At 40.2% G+C, this 17,729-nt stretch overlaps 1 protein-coding gene across 3 annotated transcripts in view; it reads right to left on the bottom strand.

Moving 5' to 3' along the window:
* Positions 1 to 2,015: 2,015 nt before the first annotated feature.
* The window catches only part of LOC132811908 (transcriptional activator GLI3-like), a 381,995-nt gene continuing 366,281 nt past the window's right edge, over positions 2,016 to 17,729 (bottom strand). For all 3 annotated transcript variants that reach the window (XM_060822859.1, XM_060822860.1, XM_060822861.1), the window contains 3 exons: positions 10,420 to 10,689; positions 7,752 to 8,079; positions 2,016 to 5,732 (listed from right to left, as the gene is read on the bottom strand). In XM_060822859.1, the coding sequence (XP_060678842.1) occupies positions 3,361 to 5,732; positions 7,752 to 8,079; positions 10,420 to 10,689 (2,970 nt within the window). In that variant the 3' untranslated portion in view covers positions 2,016 to 3,360. The remainder of the gene's footprint in view (positions 5,733 to 7,751; positions 8,080 to 10,419; positions 10,690 to 17,729) is intronic.

The following is a 17,729-nucleotide window of genomic DNA, read 5'->3' on the forward strand; positions in this document are numbered from 1 at the left end:
AGCATGGGTCCAATCTCTGCTCCAGCTGAGGTGACCATGAAGGACCCTCTTCTCAACCTCTCCCCTCATCTGAGGTGTATTGGCCCTCAGGTTAAATCACCACCAGGCAGCTCTCCCTAATGAGAGAGCAGCCCTATGGTCTGGTAAGACTAAGGCAACTTCCATAGGAGTGAATGGTTAAGGTGGTGGATGGGTTGCCAATCAAGTGGGTGGTTCTTTCTTGGTTGGTGCTGAATTACTCAAGTATTGTTGGAGCTGCACTCATCCAGGCTAGTTTAGACTATTCCATCACTGTCCGGTTTGTGCTTCATTCACACATTGAAAAGGCATTTTGGAGTCAGGAGATGAGTTACTCACTGCAGAGTTCCCAGCCTCTACCTGCTCTTTTAGTCACAGTATTCATATAGCTGGTCTTTTTCAGTTTCCATCCAATGGTACCACTCAGGATATTGATAATACCATTGAATTTCAAGAGGATACTGCAAAGTGAAGAGGGTTATGGATTACAGTCTTGTGGGAGATGGTTAGATTCTTTGTTGCAGATGGTTATTGCCTGGCTCGTGTTACTTGCCACATATCAGCCCAAGTTTAAATGTTGCTCAGATTTTGCTGCATTTGAACATAGATTGCTTCATTATATGAGAAACTGTGAATGGCTGAATAGAGGATAATCATCAGCAAACATCCCTACTTCTGAATTTATGAGGAGGGAAGATAATTGATGAAGTAGGTGAAGATGAATGAGTTATAGAATCGTAGAAATGTATAGCATGGAAACACCATGTCGACCAAATATCCTAAAATAATCTTGTCCCATTTGCCAGCATTTGGCCCACATCCTTCTGCATCCTTCCTATTCATATACCCATCCCCAGATGCCTTTTAAATGGTGTACCAGCCTTCACCACCTCCTCTGGCAGCTCAGTCTATATATGCACTAATGTCTGTGTGAAAAAGTTGCCCCTTATGTCCCTTTTAAATCTTTCCCCACTCATCTTAAACTTATGCCGTCTAGGTTTGGACTCCCTTACCCAAGGAAAAAGGTCTTGGTTATTCACCCTATCCATGCTCCTCATGGCTTTATAAATCTCTATAAGGTCACCCCTCTGCTTCTGACACTCCAGGGAAACAGCCCCAGTCTCTTCAGCCTTTCCCTGTAACTCAAACCCTCCAGTCCCAGCAACATAATTGTAAATCTTTTCTGTACTCTCTCAGGTTTAACAATGTCTTACCTATAGAAGGACAAACAGAATTGAACACAGTACTTTAAAAGTGGCCTATTATGTAGAAGAGAGGAGATTACATAGAAGCATTCAGAATTGTGCAGGATCTGGGCAGCGTAAATACAGGAAAAGAAGTTGTCACACATGAAAGGGTCAAAGAACAAGAGGGTGCAGATTTAAAGTAATTAGTAAACAAGGCAAATGTAATATAATGGAAATCTTTGCATGTAGCAAATGTTTAAGGTTTGGCCTGAGAGTGTGACTCAGGCAGATTCAATCAAAGTATTCAGAAGGGAATTAGACTTATATCTGAAAAAGTATAATGAAAAGGGTTACCAGGAGAATCTGGTGATATGGCAATAGGGCAGTTGCTCATTCACAGAGCTAGTGCAAGCATGATATGCTAAATGGCCTCCTCAGCTGCAACAATTCTATAATAAGGTTACATCACTAATGGCATTGGTTAGAACTTAGCAGGATTCCTTACTTAAGGAGGAACGTACATTTATATATTGCTTTTCACATTGTGAAATCATCCTAAAGTCCTTTGCAATTAATGGATACTTTTCAAGTGTGACATCAGATCAGTTACACAGATGATTGTGAGAACCTGACTGCTTCTTCTCAATTATTACTGGCAACCAATCCATCAACAATATGCAAGCTATGTTCCTCAATGTCAAAGGGAGAAAAGGCAAAATATCCTAAGTTACTTCCGTACTTTTAAGAATAATTCCGTTAAGAATGTTGTTTCTAAAAATAAGGACTAAAAATTTAAGAATGAGAATTTTATTAAAATGGTACAAATAGTTGTTCCTCGGTTGCACAACAGCTAAGTGGTTCTCAAAGCAAAAGTACCATGTACACATACACTGATGTAGAGTATTCAGTCTGAGTAAAAGTTACTTGAAACCTCGGCAGTGTTTAAAAATGCCAAAGCCATCAATGAAATTCATCATGGCACTGCTAATTCTACATGTAGATATTTACATTAAGAAGATTACACTTTATCAATGTTTGCACCAAAAAAAATCTAAAAAATACTGAAAAATATTGAAGGTACTGTGTGTATTTTACAAGATGTACCGTAAAGGGTTTTAAACCAAAGAAGTAATAAGCTTTAGTATACAAGTTCTAAGCTGTCTGAGTGACATCTCAAACATGAAATACTAAACAATAGAGTGCTAATCGTTTAACATCAAGCAAAGCTATCAAGTCGGAATTTTGGCAGTATCGTTGGTCCCTATGTGTAAAACTGACAAAAAAATAAGGCACATACCTTAAAAACATTCAGCAAATAACATGCTGTTTCTCATGAAGGACAACCAATACGTTCAAGTTTACTAAACTAACTTAGAATGATCACAGCTACTTTAGAGTTACATACAGTACTATAGAGCCAAATAAACTCTAAAATAAATGTTCTAAAAAACTAGTACCTGTCTCTGTATGGCTTTCCTGACAGAACTGAACAAAAACAAAAGAAAACATTACAAATAAAACAAGTTAAAACAGTAAAACTGTTTGACCCATTATCTTCAATAAAAAGACAGTCAAGCATTCTGGCTACAAAGCCTTCACATCAGTTTTAAAACATCTGTAGGTCAACAGATTATTAATATCAATTAAAAGACCTACCTGAGTAAAAGACTTTTCTTGGCTTTGATTAAAAAGCTGGTCATATTAGTCAACAGTTTCACAAGGACAGTCATTTGTAAAAACCTACCACAAGGTAAAACACCACTTGTGAAAATGCCAACACATATGACAAAATGCACAAAACTTGTGGTAATTACAATAACTACAGGAAACAGTGCTTGCGTTTGGCCTTATATAGTGTTCTAAACATGCATATTAAACATTTACCTCAGCTCATTTTTTCAGTAAACAGAGTAAAGAAAACGCAGTTGCGAACATAAAATAAAACACTGATGTTGTTCAAGTTCAAAATGTCACTGCAGTGGAAAACACATACTTCCAAGTATGGTGTGGGGATACCTAAATTTAGACATCTTTATCCCATAACAGGGATATAATGGAATGCATCCTTTAGCTGGGATGTAATAGTTTTTTAAAAAAAGTACATTGGTGGCTAAAGAAAGAAAGAACCTTGTCCATATACTCAGTTTTCAGATCTTTATGGCATAACTGTTAGGAATTTGCTTTCTTCTGCAAGTGAAGTCAGCAAAGAGGTCATGTCGCCAATGGCCATATTTGTAGTGCTCACAGGCATACTGTGGAATGTGAGAGATGTACGTGGCGTATTGAGGCGAGAAGAAGTCTGGGAGAGGTTCTGCAGAATGCTTGGACTCAGGGCTCCTGAAATGAAGCTGCCATGGTCTCCATCATCTAGGATTGCATCAAAATCAATCTGTACAGTATCTAGTCTATTGCTGTCAACAGTGCTAGTCACTTGATTGGATCCTGGGGAAAGCAGCTCAGAAGACTTAGATTGGCCAGCCTGCTGCAGCTGGCAGTCAGTCTCCTGACCAGTGAATGAGACAGTTTTCATGGCTTGTTGTTTGAAGTTAGAATTTTGATTATAATCTTGACTGATATAATATTGTAAATTGGAGCACGAATTGTGCATGGCCTGCTGCTGATCTTGCATCTCTGTTTTAATACTGGTCATCCTGGACATTTGGTTATTACCTACATTGCTGTGTTGGTGTGGTGCACGATTCGCCAACAGACTTGTCTGTTTGTTGGCATTGTGATTTGCATATATTTGATGAGCCTTTGCTATATATGATCCGAATTGTAGACTTCCTGGATTATGAGAAATTTGTTGAGAACCATGAAGCCCTAGAAACACAGCAGGTTGAGATGGCTGATTACCTGATTCATTGATGCCTGAACCATTGATATTTGTCTGAGCAGGTCTATTTATATCATGGAAATGTAACCCTTCCATCATTTGGTGACTGTCAGCTTGCTGACACTGAATGAAATTCTGCACCATCATATTTCGGTTTTGCATCCCATTGGTCATCTTCGTGGTTTCATGACCTGTTGGCATTGAAGAAAGTGTGCGTGCTGCTGGGCTGTTATTAACATGTGAACTGTTCAACTCCACTTCTTGGTTTGGTAAATTTGCAGCATAAGGGAAATCCATGACTGCAGAGGCAAACATCTGTCTGCTTGGGTTTCGTTTAAGCTCCTGTCCTTTGCTTGTTGAGGGGTTCAAAGAGTTACCTGTAGTCATCATATTGTACTGAACACCATATGAAGTTTCTTCCATATATTGGTGATAACCATTTGGCTGACCTGCATAAACATTCTGTTGAACCACTGATAGGTTCTGTTGAGGGTTTGTTGTGTTAAATATACCAAGTGACCGACTTTGCTGCACTGAACCCACAGCTTGCTGCTCATACTTCTGCTTTTGAGGTGACATGTCAACACTTCCTGAGCTTACTTCATTCCATTGAATTGGTAGATCATCCTTATTTGTTTCAGAGTTCATCTGTGGGCTGTGGTACTGCTGGTTCGCTGAATGAGACTGGTCAAAAGAGGGCATGGATCCTGCTATATCTTGCTGTAATTCATTGGCTGGCAGGCCTGACAGATGGTCATATGTTTCCTGGCTTGACATATTTATTTCACTCTGGAAGAGATTGCCTACTTTATTATTTTGCGAGCTAATGTACTGAACAACATCATCTGGCAAGATATCCTCATCAATATGGCCATAAGTTTCCATAGCCATGGCCTCCAGGGCAACATTTTCACTAATACTAGGAGGGCAAGGAGAATAGGTATTCCGATGGAGGTTTCCATCGGATCGAGTGTAGTTCTGAAGACTCAGATTACGTTGTTCCATCGAAGGAGGCACAGGGAGAGGGTTAACATTGTTAAGACTGTTAAAACGATGTACCCGGGGTAAAGAGAGGGGATCCATCACAGTTCTCACAGGATCACTGGCTCTTCTTATTCCGTTGCCTGGTACATCGTGAGGCAACAAGGGCCTCCGGCCGTATCCATTCGGTCCCCCATCACTGCATCTTCGAGAAATATTTGCCTGAGGCAAGGGAAATACTCGACTGTCTCTGCAGTCACCTAACAGGGACATCCTTGTCTTTAGGCTCATCCGCTCCATGTTCGGCAATGGAGTTGGTGGTGGTCCACCCGTGGCTGCAGCATATTTGGCCTTCAGCCGATAATGCTGTGCTGGAGTAAGGCTCAGTAGCCCAGGTAGCCCACCACATTGGCTGGCATCACTTGACCGCCTGGATGCATCCGTTGAGATGGGGTCATAGGAATCAGTAACACTCAGGTTGTTTGGTCGGCTTTCAGCCTGGGAGACCTCACTGGACCTTCTACTTGATAGATATGGTGAAATGCCAGAAGACCTGCGGCTGCTCATGTAGGCGGAGCTAATGGTACTGGTGGTGCTGTCACGTCTCTCATTTAGCTTCTTTAACATTGTGACTTCTGCATTTGAAAGTTCATTTCTGTTTGGCAGGATAGTCATGGACCCTCCAACACTCGAGCTGTCCAGCTGAGAACCTGTGTTTAAATACAAGATTTTAATCAGCAAGAATATCTTTAGACAATCCTCGTGCTCTTTAATGTTCAACTGGGAGAACTTCAATGCACTGTTAGAAGGAAGTTGAGCTTAAAAAGGCAAAGAACATTTGAAAAATTTTTAATTCCTGAGCTACAGGACAAGAATTAATTATAATGGGTAATTAAATAAAAAAAAAAGGCTCTTTCACCCAACAGTACAGGCACAAACTTTGTGGGCGGCACGGTGGCACAGTGGTTAGCACTGCTGCCTCACAGCACCAGAGTCCCGGGTTCAATTCCCCCCTCAGGCGATTGACTGTGTGGAGTTTGCACGTTCTCCCCGTGTCTGCGTGGGTTTCCTCTGGGTGCTCCGGTTTCCTCCTACAGTCCAAAGATGTGCGGGTCAGGTGAATTAGCCATGCTAAATTGCCCGTAGAGTTAGGTAAGGGGTAAATGTAGGGGTATGGGTGGGTTGCGCTTCGGCAGGTCGGTGTGGACTTGTTGGGCCGAAGGGCCTGTTTCCACACTGTAAGTAATCTAATCTAAAAAAAAACTTAATTTGAAAATTACTTGTATACTTTCACAGATGTGTACCAGACATTCCTTTCAGTTCTGCCTTTTCCTCCAAATTACTCAGTATTCCCCACCATAATCCTGTTTTTAAAATCTATATTAAAACATCTGGATTGCTTTACAATTGTTCTCTATTTGCCAATAGGCTACAACATATCTAGTATAACTAAATGCCAACTATAAAGGCAATTCTCAATAGTACTACAAAGGGTCATCTAAGATATTGGAGAACAGTTCCATTACCACTATAACTGCTGTCAGTCTCTATTTACTGAAGTGGGGGCTGTATTCTATGAAACTTCGTCCATGTAACAGGCCACCAAAGGTCAATCCTGGGAGTGGAATTTTTCAATCTTGTTAGGTCAGCTCTTCCACAAATTTGAAAGACCTCTTAACACAAATGAACCAGAGAGAATCTTTGACATAAATAAAAGAACATTGAAAGAAGTCACCATGGAGCGTTTCTATTTGTATTATGGATCCAACTTATTTCTATGGGAAATGGAATCCTGGACTAGTATTAATGTACTTCTCAGAATTGGAAATACACTTTTTAATACAAATGTTGCAATTTAATTTAGAAGCGTTTTACATCTGCAACAAATGGCACAAGTAATTGACAGGACGTGTCTGCAGAAGTCCCTTTGGTTTGCAACCATTTTTGATGACAAAAAATACTTTTTTCCACAAATCAGCCCCAGCTAAACAATGATAGTAAGCAAATTATCCATTAATCGCTTTCAGACACTTTTTGAGAGAGAATTTTGTCTGCATGAGTTAGTTGGAGTAGTGCTGTGCATGTTAGACATCCAGAAAAGCAGCAAACACTCTCACTGTCAAGTGCAGTATAAGCATACCCTTACACTGCCTCCTTACTGCACCTCAAAGTCAATGCCCCTCCTTCGTCTTCAAACATAAAACTTCCAATTGGCAAATGTGTCAGATTGTCAACTGGAGCTTTGTTTGTTTAAGTGGAACCCATTATCTTAGGAAAACTTCAGGAAGCACCAATTTAGACAGTAAAGTAAGGCAGTCAAATTTCCATGCTGGGAATCTATTAAACTCAAGGGTTCTTTTCTTCCTCTAAACTACAATGACAATTGTTGTAAAAGCAGGCTGACAATACGGAAATATTTCTACTTGTCTGCAGTCTATGATACCTGAAGTGATCAGTTTTAGCGTTTCTTGATTATTGCTGCTCTTTTCATTTTAAAGTCCAAAATATAGAAATCACTAAATCGATAATTATTTCCAGTATTAATTAAGAAGCATTTGTCATCTTAGAAAACCAGTTAGTTGTTTCAGGAATCAATTGATTCAAAAACTTCTTCTCAATGGCCTCCAGCCATTTTAACATGAAACATAATTAAATATCCTGCAATATTCTGTGGCTCGGATAATTGTCTCCTCTCTGTGTTTTAAAGGAATAATTTAATTCTTCCTTACCACTTCCTGTTATAGGAGGCAAGGTTGTGTTTTTGGTAGCTGGAATGTTGTTGACTCTGGGAAGAAGTCCATTGACTTGTTTCAACCTTTCCACCTTTAGCTGCTCCATCCACCTGGTCCCTGTCAAATTTCTTCTGGCTTGCAGGCCCAATGCTGAAGTTGCTGTAGAAACTGTAGAGTCCATAATTGGTGCCTCATCAATGGCACTGAGATCTCCCACACTGCCTCCGCTATTCAGATTAAGCTCGATCCCACTGTTGGAGTGGTTGCTGAAGGGGGACGGTTCACTGCTGCATGAAGACTGACCACCAGGGCTTGGCTGAGATGTCTGTGGGATGGACAGAAAGGGACAGCTGAGTTGCCTTGGTTTTTTTTATGCATGAGGGAATCCGATAGCTTTGTAAATGCAGCACAAAGCTAAACTGATTATTGGGCTCATGAAAGTGATGTAAAAAAAATTAGCACATAAAATAATAAGAATCTGACCTTTAAAATGTTGCTAAGTTGTGCATTACCTAAGCTCATGTAAAATAGTAACAGAACCTGAGTAACATTCCAAAATACTAAGAGTTACACTTGAACACAAATCCACCAGAACTAAATAGTGCCAAGCCTTTATATGTGGGCAGATTGTGCTTTTGATGTGGTTCTGACTAGTCAAGCAATGTATGTGGTGACCTAACATAAGGAAATTACATCAGAAATTATGACTGCAATGTACCTAGCTTCGGTGTAAGAATGGAAAAAGAAAATCAAAATATCAAGAAAGAAAGAGTTTTTGGTTAAATTAAAGGGAAGGAAAATTTGGTAAATTGTGCTGCAGTTCACCAACTGGAAAATTTAAATAGATAATGAAAACACTACAACTTCAGCATATTCCAGGAAGGATAAAGGGACTGCATTGACAATTGTGGTTTTAGGCAGATTAGATAAAATTTGAAATTAAAAGACAAGTACTTAGCACTTGTTAGACATATGATGAACATCAAAAAATAAGTTGGCAGAAATACAATGAGAAAGCAATCTGCAAAGATGAAGGAGTTTGAGAGAGGTTTTAACAAAGAGAAAACATAAAATAGTCCTCAAAAGTTTTTCAGCATTTATTTGCAATTATCTGCCCAGAAGCGTTCAGTGCTTTTATTAATGTCCCAATATTCCTTTACTATGACACACCAGTGGTACCTAAGAGAATAGACTCAGTGGGGATGTGGTTAATAAGAGATGGTTTTATGTGGAGATCTTTCAACACAGGTGATAGATATTGGTATCAGGATTATAGGATATAGAAAAGTTAGTGGAGTTAATTCTTCAAGACCCAGTCTGGTCTAAATCTGACTGCATTCTCACCCAATGCAACTGACCCCTACTAGCCCTCTCAGTGATTCATGAAGCCCCATCACCATGTTCTCAATGCAATAATTCCCAGCAAGGTCAGCAACCCTTACATTGCAGATTTCCTTTTAAAATCTAGAAACATCTCAATACCAGCCTGAATTTGTAGAGCAATTTCAAGTAATCAGAGAATGAAACATGCAATAAAATCTCACCTTATTACCCACTGTCCTTGGGAAGACAGAACAAGTAATGAGACAGCACCAGACAGAAAGGTCAGCAAATTAGTGAAAGCAAGGAAGAGAACAGAAAGTTACTTCAGTTAGTAGTGATTAAATGCAGGGCAGGGATAATTGAAACAAGGGATCAGTATATTTCATTAGCAGTCAAGTAAACACAGTTTCTTTTAAAATTGAGAAGTGAGGTATGACTTGTCTGAGCAAGTTGATTAATTTTTTTTACACACCATATTAAACACATAATTCTCATAAAGCCTGTTGCCTCATCAAATAAAACCAGAACAATTTCGTGGAACATGGTTTTGCTTTTAACATATTCACACTTAGTTTCCTTAAGCCATCGTTGCTTGCCCAAAACCTGTAAATTTTAGCCCAGATTGTCGTTTCCAAAATGTTTCTCGCAGGGTAAACTGACTGGGCTGTGGTTGCTAGGTTTATCCATAAATTTGTTTTGAACACAGATGCAACATTGGCAATCCTCCAGTCTTCTAGGACCACCACTGTATCTGAGGAGGACTGGAAGGTTGTAGCCAGTTACTCTGCAGTTTCCAACATTACTTCCCTCAGCATCCTCAGACACATCACATTCAGTCTGATGACTTATCAACTTCAAAAACTCCTGTTTAAAAGATTTTCAGATGTTATTCATGGTTAGCCATCTGTACCAAGCACTTTGCCATCTTAAACTCAATTTAACAATGGAAAAGAAGCTTTAACAGGTGGCATTGGAAACTTTTCAACTGAGCTGATGTACAGCTTTTCTCCTCAGCACAGACACCAAGGAATAGACATCAGAAGGTCACAGTTAGCTGATCCTAGTGAGGGATCGTAAATGTACTCCTAAATTTGCCTGCAGGTATGAAATCAAATAAGACACGACTCTTCTGTTTTCCACAAGTGAAAAGCCTGCTGACAGTCATTTTTATTATGTATAGAACCTTTTATTGAATGTAGTACCAGAGCTCTGCCATTAAACTGTGGTACAGGTGGCCGCTAAGAATAAGCATCTTCAGGGCAAGAGGATAAAAATCTGAAAAGAAAATGCTTTAAATTTGGTGAAATGAATGTCATAATTAATTTTGAAAATAATCGCATACCATTGGCTTCTCTGTCTTTATGGCCTTAACTTGAAGGCATTCTTCCCGTTTTGAGGTAGTGTTGTTTAACTCAGCCTGTTGCTGCCCAGGTGATTTAGACCGGGAGTTGTTGCCTGAGTCCCTGGGTGGTGGTGGTCTTGGGTGGATATCTCCTCGCTGTTTCTTCGTGATATGAGCCTCAGGGCCATGGACTGTTTTGACATGTTTTCGAAGGGAACTGGGATCAGTATAACGCTTTGTGCAGCCAGGAATTTTACAAACGTAAGGTTTCTGATAAAAGCCAAAAAGAAGCATTAGAAGGAGGGTTCACAACAAAGTGACAGTGAAATAAATTGAACATTAAAAACCTGGATGCAAAGTTGATTTACTGACGGAGTTATGTGTTTTTTTTTGAGGTGAAGAATTGGTTTTAAGAATGGACTTGCAATTTCCAACAGTTTGCTCAAATGTTTGACTATTAGGTCAACAAAGAAAGCAAGAGTTTTTGTGTCCAGTCAGCCATAAATATGAACTGGTACCCCAAAATAGATTGACTGAAAACCACTTTTGATGAGTATCATTACTTTTGTACATTTTTGAGAAACTTAATAAATTCTATAAAATCTGTGAACAAGGAGTGATCTGAAAGAAGGAAGGCTGATGAGCTGATGTCTAGAGAAATTAATTAGCTGAGGAGATAGGGAAATAGTCATGAGTTGAAAATTCTTTGTCTAAACTAGTACAGTGGTTTAAAATAAAACTAGACAAACATACAAACTACATTGAATGTTTGGATTAACTTGTTAAACTACTTATGACAGCATAAAGAATAAGGACTCAATGTGCACAGTTGTTGGGCAAGAAGATCAATATTTTATATTATAAAAATCCAGTTTTGTTTACAGTTGGTTTTAAATTACAACCTACAATTTACCTTCTGCAGTCACTAGCTGAAAACAGGATTGTAGCAAGGCTTCCGATGAAAGAGCAGTTTAATTAAGGTCCAACTAAAATGGGATCTTCATCAAGTAAGTCAGATGGGTGTTTGTCTTAGGAGCACATAAAACTAGCTAACTTCGTGTGACTTATAATACAGCACCAGAGTTGAGTGATTAAGGGAGTTCAGGGGATGAAAGTAAAAAGGTGAATAATTTCTCTTGCTTTTGTCTTCTCCTGAATTTTTGAACGTCAGGAATTAATTCTTATTCTGTTAAAGACACAGAAGTTTGTTTTTGGGTGAGTATCTGGAAAGTGATAAAAGTTTATTCCATTCCTAAGTTTTAAAATAACAGCAAGTTATAGTTATGATTAATAATACAAAAAAAAACTAACTGTAATTCCTGAGAACACATGAACATGGCAGCTCAGGTGATGTGTCACAATTGCAGCACATGGGAATTCCTGTATGCTGGTTTGGTCCAGAGCAAACACGACAATGGCTAATGTTCATCATTTGAGAAGCTTCAGCTCAAGAGTTTGAGCTAGAGGATGACCGACAGATGATGCAATGCAGCTGGAATGGAGAAAGTTATCTGGATTCATGTACCAGGAAGCAGTTACACCTCTTATTATTGAGTCAGCGTTCATGGTTAGCCATCTGTATCCTTGAACTTTGCCATCTTAAACTCACTTCACCAAAGGAAAAGAAGCTTTCCAGCTGAGCTTATGTACAGTTTGCTGATTTCCTACTCAGCACAGACACCAAGGGATAGCTATCAGAAGGTTATAGTTAGTCGATCCTAATGAAGAACTGTAAATGTACTCCTAAATTTGCCTGCACGTTTGAAATCAAATAAGAAAATATGACTGTGAGTCAGGCAAGGGAGCCTAGAAGAAGCCTTTGCAATTGGTTTAAAGTTCTTTCGGCTTGTCCAGCTGAGAATGAAAGTTGAAGGATGGATGGATTAATTGACCATGGCATCATGGTACACTGTGCTATTCAAAACTGGGGGTAAAGGAATGTCATAGTAGAAGGGACATTATAATGTGAGAGACTGATACTGTTCTCTGCAATTGAGTTTGAGAGTTCAGATATTCTGTTGCCTGCTCGGTGCCAGGGTTTTGGATATTTGCTCAGGGCTGGAGATGAATGTATAGTGAGAATGGATGATCCAGTGTTTGTAGGTACCCATGCTATAAATGTTACAAAGAAGGAGAGTCTGCTTGGTCAGCATGAGAAACTAGTTGCAAAATCAAGAAGCAGATCCTCAAAGTTCAGAATTTTTGGATTATTACATGCAAATTTGCAGATCAAATTAGACAGACTAGTGTGGGAGAGGTGCATTCCAGTTCACGGGCTCTAGCACCAATATTGGGACAATGGGATCAGTGTCAATGGAATGATCTCCACCTGAACTATGTTAGGATTTGTGTTCTTGCCAGTCTCTTACAAATAGGGAAATGGACAGGATTTTAAACTCAACAGTGGGGGTAAAGGATAAAATTTGTAAACTTGTGGATAATCAAAATATTATGGCAAAGAGAATCTAAGAGAGAAACAATGAATACGAATATAAGACAAGAATTTATAAACAGAAATAATATGGTAATTGGGGCTCCTATAACGGCGTCCTCAGCAGCTGGCAAAGAGAATCCCGATTAGGATGAAGTCTCCTGTCTGCCACAATAACAATTATCCTATGTCAGCTGGAGAGGAACAAGAAACTTGGAAAGGGAGAAGATAAATTCAGGTGGTATGGTTCATTCTTAAACAGGGAAAGTGTCCTGCTCAAAGAGGACCAATTAGATTAGATTAGATTACTTACAGTGTGGAAACAGGCCCTTCGGCCCAACAAGTCCACACTGACCCGCCGAAGCGCAACCCAACCATACCCCTTACCTTACACTACGGGCAATTTAGCATGGCCAATTCACCTGACCCGCACATCTTTGGCCTGTGGGAGGAAACCGGAGCAAACCCACGCAGACACGGGGAGAATGCGCAAACTCCACACAGTCAGTCGCCTGAGGCGGGAATTGAACCCAGGTCCCTGGCACTGTGAGGCAGCAGTGCTAACCACTGTGCCACCGTGCCGACCAGATATTAGACTCCAAATTAAAAAAAGCTGAACCTCAAAGCCAATCACCCAAAGCACATCCAAATTGGCCTAGAAGCAGAAAAATCAGAAGAATTCAGGTCTAGCTAAAAGACAGATGGGGGGGAAGAAGACTTCTTTTTCACTGGACACTGGGACCGGTTCTTGACTATGAGGGAGCTGCTAATTTTGTACTTGCATAGGATCTGGATTCCAACAGAATTAGTGAAAAAGGATTTAGGCTTTAAGCTAGTAATACAGTGCAGCTGGGAGACTTACATAAGAAAGCTACAGCCTAAATGTAAACAAAACAGGGTAGGAAAGAAATAGTGAAGAATAAAATAAAGAAGGAAATGATCATAAGGGAATAAATAGTGTTGGAAATATGGTTGACTGTGAAGATATGAAAAACGGACTGCAATAGTTGGGAGAAGGATGGGCACACAAGTGGTGTTTGAAATTTAATCTGAAATATGTGAAATGGTGCAGTTCTAGTAAAGTCATCCTGCCAAACATATTCCTGCCATGATCCCATTGTATTGCTTGAAAACTGGTGTATCCCCACACTAAGTCGGGGGAGGGATGTGGGTTTATTCACTCATGGTTGCTGGCTGGCTAACATTTATTGGCCTAGTTGCCCTTGAGAAGGTGGTATTGAACTGCCTTATTGCACTGCTGCAGTCCATGTGCTGTAGGTAGACCCAACAATGCCACGACAGGAGGGAGTTCTGGGATTTTGATCCAGCGTGAGTGAAGGAACAGTGATATATTTTCAAGTCAGGATGGTGAATGGCTTGGAAGGGAACATGCAGGTGGTTGTGTGCCCATTTATCTGCCTGTCCTTCAACAAATTGGTAGAAAACTTGAATAAAAAGTACAAATGTACATTATTTTTGTAGGTGCTCTGAGATTCCAACTATTAGTGTGGTTTATCATTTATTATATCTTTTATCCAACTGGATTCTATGTTTTAGCTGTTAATTGCATTCCTTTTTTCTACTGCCATTATTTTAATCACAAATAAATGTAGCTATTCAACTTTCTTGGTTCCTTTCTCTTAACTTTTCAAAAAACTTAACTTGATGTGTGAGAGTTCCAGACCTGACTTTTTGGTAGCCTTGTCTCAGTCTCAACATTAGTGCCTTTGGCTCTACTTTTTTTAATTACACATCCCACCCTAATCCCTCAAGGATGTTTACCAATCTGCCAGCTGCAGATGCTTCTGACAATCACACTGTCCTTGTGGAGATTAAGTCTCACCTTCACACTGACAGCACCCTCCATTATGTTGGGTGGAGTATCACTGTGCTAAACGGGACAGACTTCGAACAGATCCAACAACTCAACTCTGGGGCATCTATGAGGTACTGTGGGCCTTCAATAGCAGCGCAATCAGCAACCACATGTCCAAGCATATCCCATACAAACCATTACCATCAAGCCAGGGAATCAACCCTGAGTCAGAGGAGTGTAAAAGGGCATGCCAGAAGCCTTCTAGATGGAAGTGTTGTGGGTTTGGAAGATGCTATCTAAGAAGCCTTGGTGACTACCTGCAATGCATCTTATAGATGACACACACTGCTGCTATGCAGTGTCAATGGTGAAGGGAATGGATGTTTGTGAATGTGGTGCCAATCAAGCAGGTAGCTTTGTTCTTCATGAGTGTTGTTGGAGCTGCACTCATTTCGGCAGTGGGGAATATTCCATCATACTCCTGACTTGTGCCTTGTGGATGATGGATGGGCTCTGGGGAGGTAATTTACTTGCCACAGTATTCCTAGCCTCTGACCTGCTCTTATGTGGGGAGTCCATTTCAGTTTCTCGTCAATGGTAACCCCAGGATGTTGATAATAGGGGATTCGATGATGGCATCATCATTGAATGTCAAGGACAGTGGTTAGGTGGTCTCTTTTTGGGGATGGTTATTGCTTGGCATTTGCTTGGTGTGAATGCTACATGTCACTTGTCAGCCCAAGCCTGGATAGCATACGAATCTTGTTGCATTTGAACATGTTGAACACTGTACATGTTTTGCTTCAAAATCTGTGGTGTCGTAAATGGTGCTGAACAGTTTTGCCGATGATTGCACAATCCCCGCTTCTAATCTTAGAATGGAGGGAAGATCATTGATGAAGCAGCTAAGATGGTCTGGCCTAAGACACTATCTTGAGGGGCTCCTGCAGGGATATCCTGGAGCTGAGATGACTGACCTCCAACAACCACAACCATCTTCCTATATGCTAGGTATGACTCCAATTAGCAAAGAGTTTTCCCTCGATACCCATTCATTTCAGTTTTGCTAGGGCTCCTTGGTGCCACACTCAGTCAAATGTGACCTTGATGTCAAGGGCTGTCATTCTTACCTCACCTTTGGAATTCAGCTCTTTTGTCCATGTTTGAACCAAGGCTATAATGAGGTCAGGAGCTGATTTGCTCTAGCAGAAGCAAACTGGGTGTCACAGAGCAGGTTAATGCTGAGCAGGTGGTTTTACTTGATAGGAAAAAGTGAGGTCTGCAGATGCTGAAGATCAGAGCTGAAAATGTGTTGCTGGAAAAGCGCAGCAGGTCAGGCAGCATGCAAGGAACAGGAAATTCGACGTTTCGGGCACAAGCCCTTCATCACGAATCTGGAATCAGGATTCCTGATGAAGGGCTTGTGCCCGAAACATCGAATTTCCTGTTCCTTGGATGCTGCCTGACCTGCTGCTCTTTTCCAGCAACACATTTTCAGTTTTACTTGATAGCACTGTTGATGATGCCTGCCATCACTTTATTGACAGATGAGTGTAGACTGATGGGTCAGTAACAGGATGGTTGGATGTGTCCTGCACTTTGTGTAGAGGACACACCTGGGCAAAATTCCACATTGTTGGGTGATGCCAGTATTGTAACTGTACTGGAAAATCTTGGCTAAAGGAACAGCAAGTTCTGGAGCACAAGTCTACAATACAATGACTAGAGTGTTGTCAGGTCCACAGCCTATTCACTGTGCAATGTCTCCAACCATCTCTTGATATCACTTGGAGTGAATCGAACTAGCTGAAGACGGGTATCTGTGATGCTAACAACCACTGGAAGAGGCCGAGATAGATCATCCATTTGACATTTCTGGATGACGATTGCTGTAATTATTCCAGTCTTATCTTTTGCATTTATGTGCTGGGCTTTTCTATCATTGAGGACAGGGATATTTGTGGAGCCTCCATTTCCAAAGAGTTAATAATTGTCCACCATCATTAACTTATTAAATGGAAGCAGAGCTTAGATCTGATCTGTTGATTGTGGGATTACTTAGCCTATCACTTGCTAATATGCAGTTTCACACACCAGTAGCCCTGTTTGATAGCTTCCCCAGTTTGACATCCCATTTTTAGGTTTGCCATGTGCTGCTCCTGGCATGCCCTTCTACACTCTCCACTGATCCAGGGTTGATCCCTGGCTTGATGGTAATGGTTGTGTATGGGATACGCTTGGACATGTCGTTACTGATTGAGCTGCTATTGAAGGCCCACAACACCTCATAGATGCCCCAGTGTTGAGTTGTTGGATCTGTTCAAAGTCTGACCCATTTAGCATAATTTGTGATAAAGTAATGGCAGTAGAAAAAAGGAATGCAATTAACAGTTAAAAATTAAAATCCAGATGGATAAAAGATATAATACTAATAGTTGAAATCTCAGAACATCTACAAAAATAATGTACATTTGTACTTTTTATTCAAGCTTTCTGCCATTTTGTTGAAGGGAGATTGAGATGAAATACGCATATGTATTAGAGAAATGAATAACAAACACAATAACACTCATGGGTTTGATGTCTAGAAATAGGAGCCACCAACTCAGGATAGGGGATAGGTTATTTAGAACTGAGAAGAGGAAACATTTCTTCACTCAGAGTGGGTCAACCTGTGGAATTCTGTATCACACAAGGCAAATGAAGGCCAAAGGACTCATTATATTCAACAAAGAACTTTTAGATTTCAAAGGAATCAAGGGGTATGGGGAGAAAGCAAGAATATGGCATTGAGATAGAAATCAGCCATGATCATATTGAATGACAGAGCAGCCTTGAAGAGCCAAATGGCCTACTTCTGCTCCTAAGTTTTATGTTTCTATTATTTTGATTACACTGAAAGTAAGTGAAAAGAAGAAGAGGACAGTGAATGGAGTTCCAATAAAGTGTACAGGACTCCATTCTACCCCAACACTAAAAAAGCGCACAAAAAAAGATAGATCTAGTAATGGTAAATAATATTGGATGTAGTAATGTGGATTAAACTAAAGCAATTATTGAAAC

Source organism: Hemiscyllium ocellatum, chromosome 4 (genome assembly GCF_020745735.1).
Source record: "Hemiscyllium ocellatum isolate sHemOce1 chromosome 4, sHemOce1.pat.X.cur, whole genome shotgun sequence".
Taxonomy (NCBI): Eukaryota; Metazoa; Chordata; class Chondrichthyes; order Orectolobiformes; family Hemiscylliidae; genus Hemiscyllium; species Hemiscyllium ocellatum.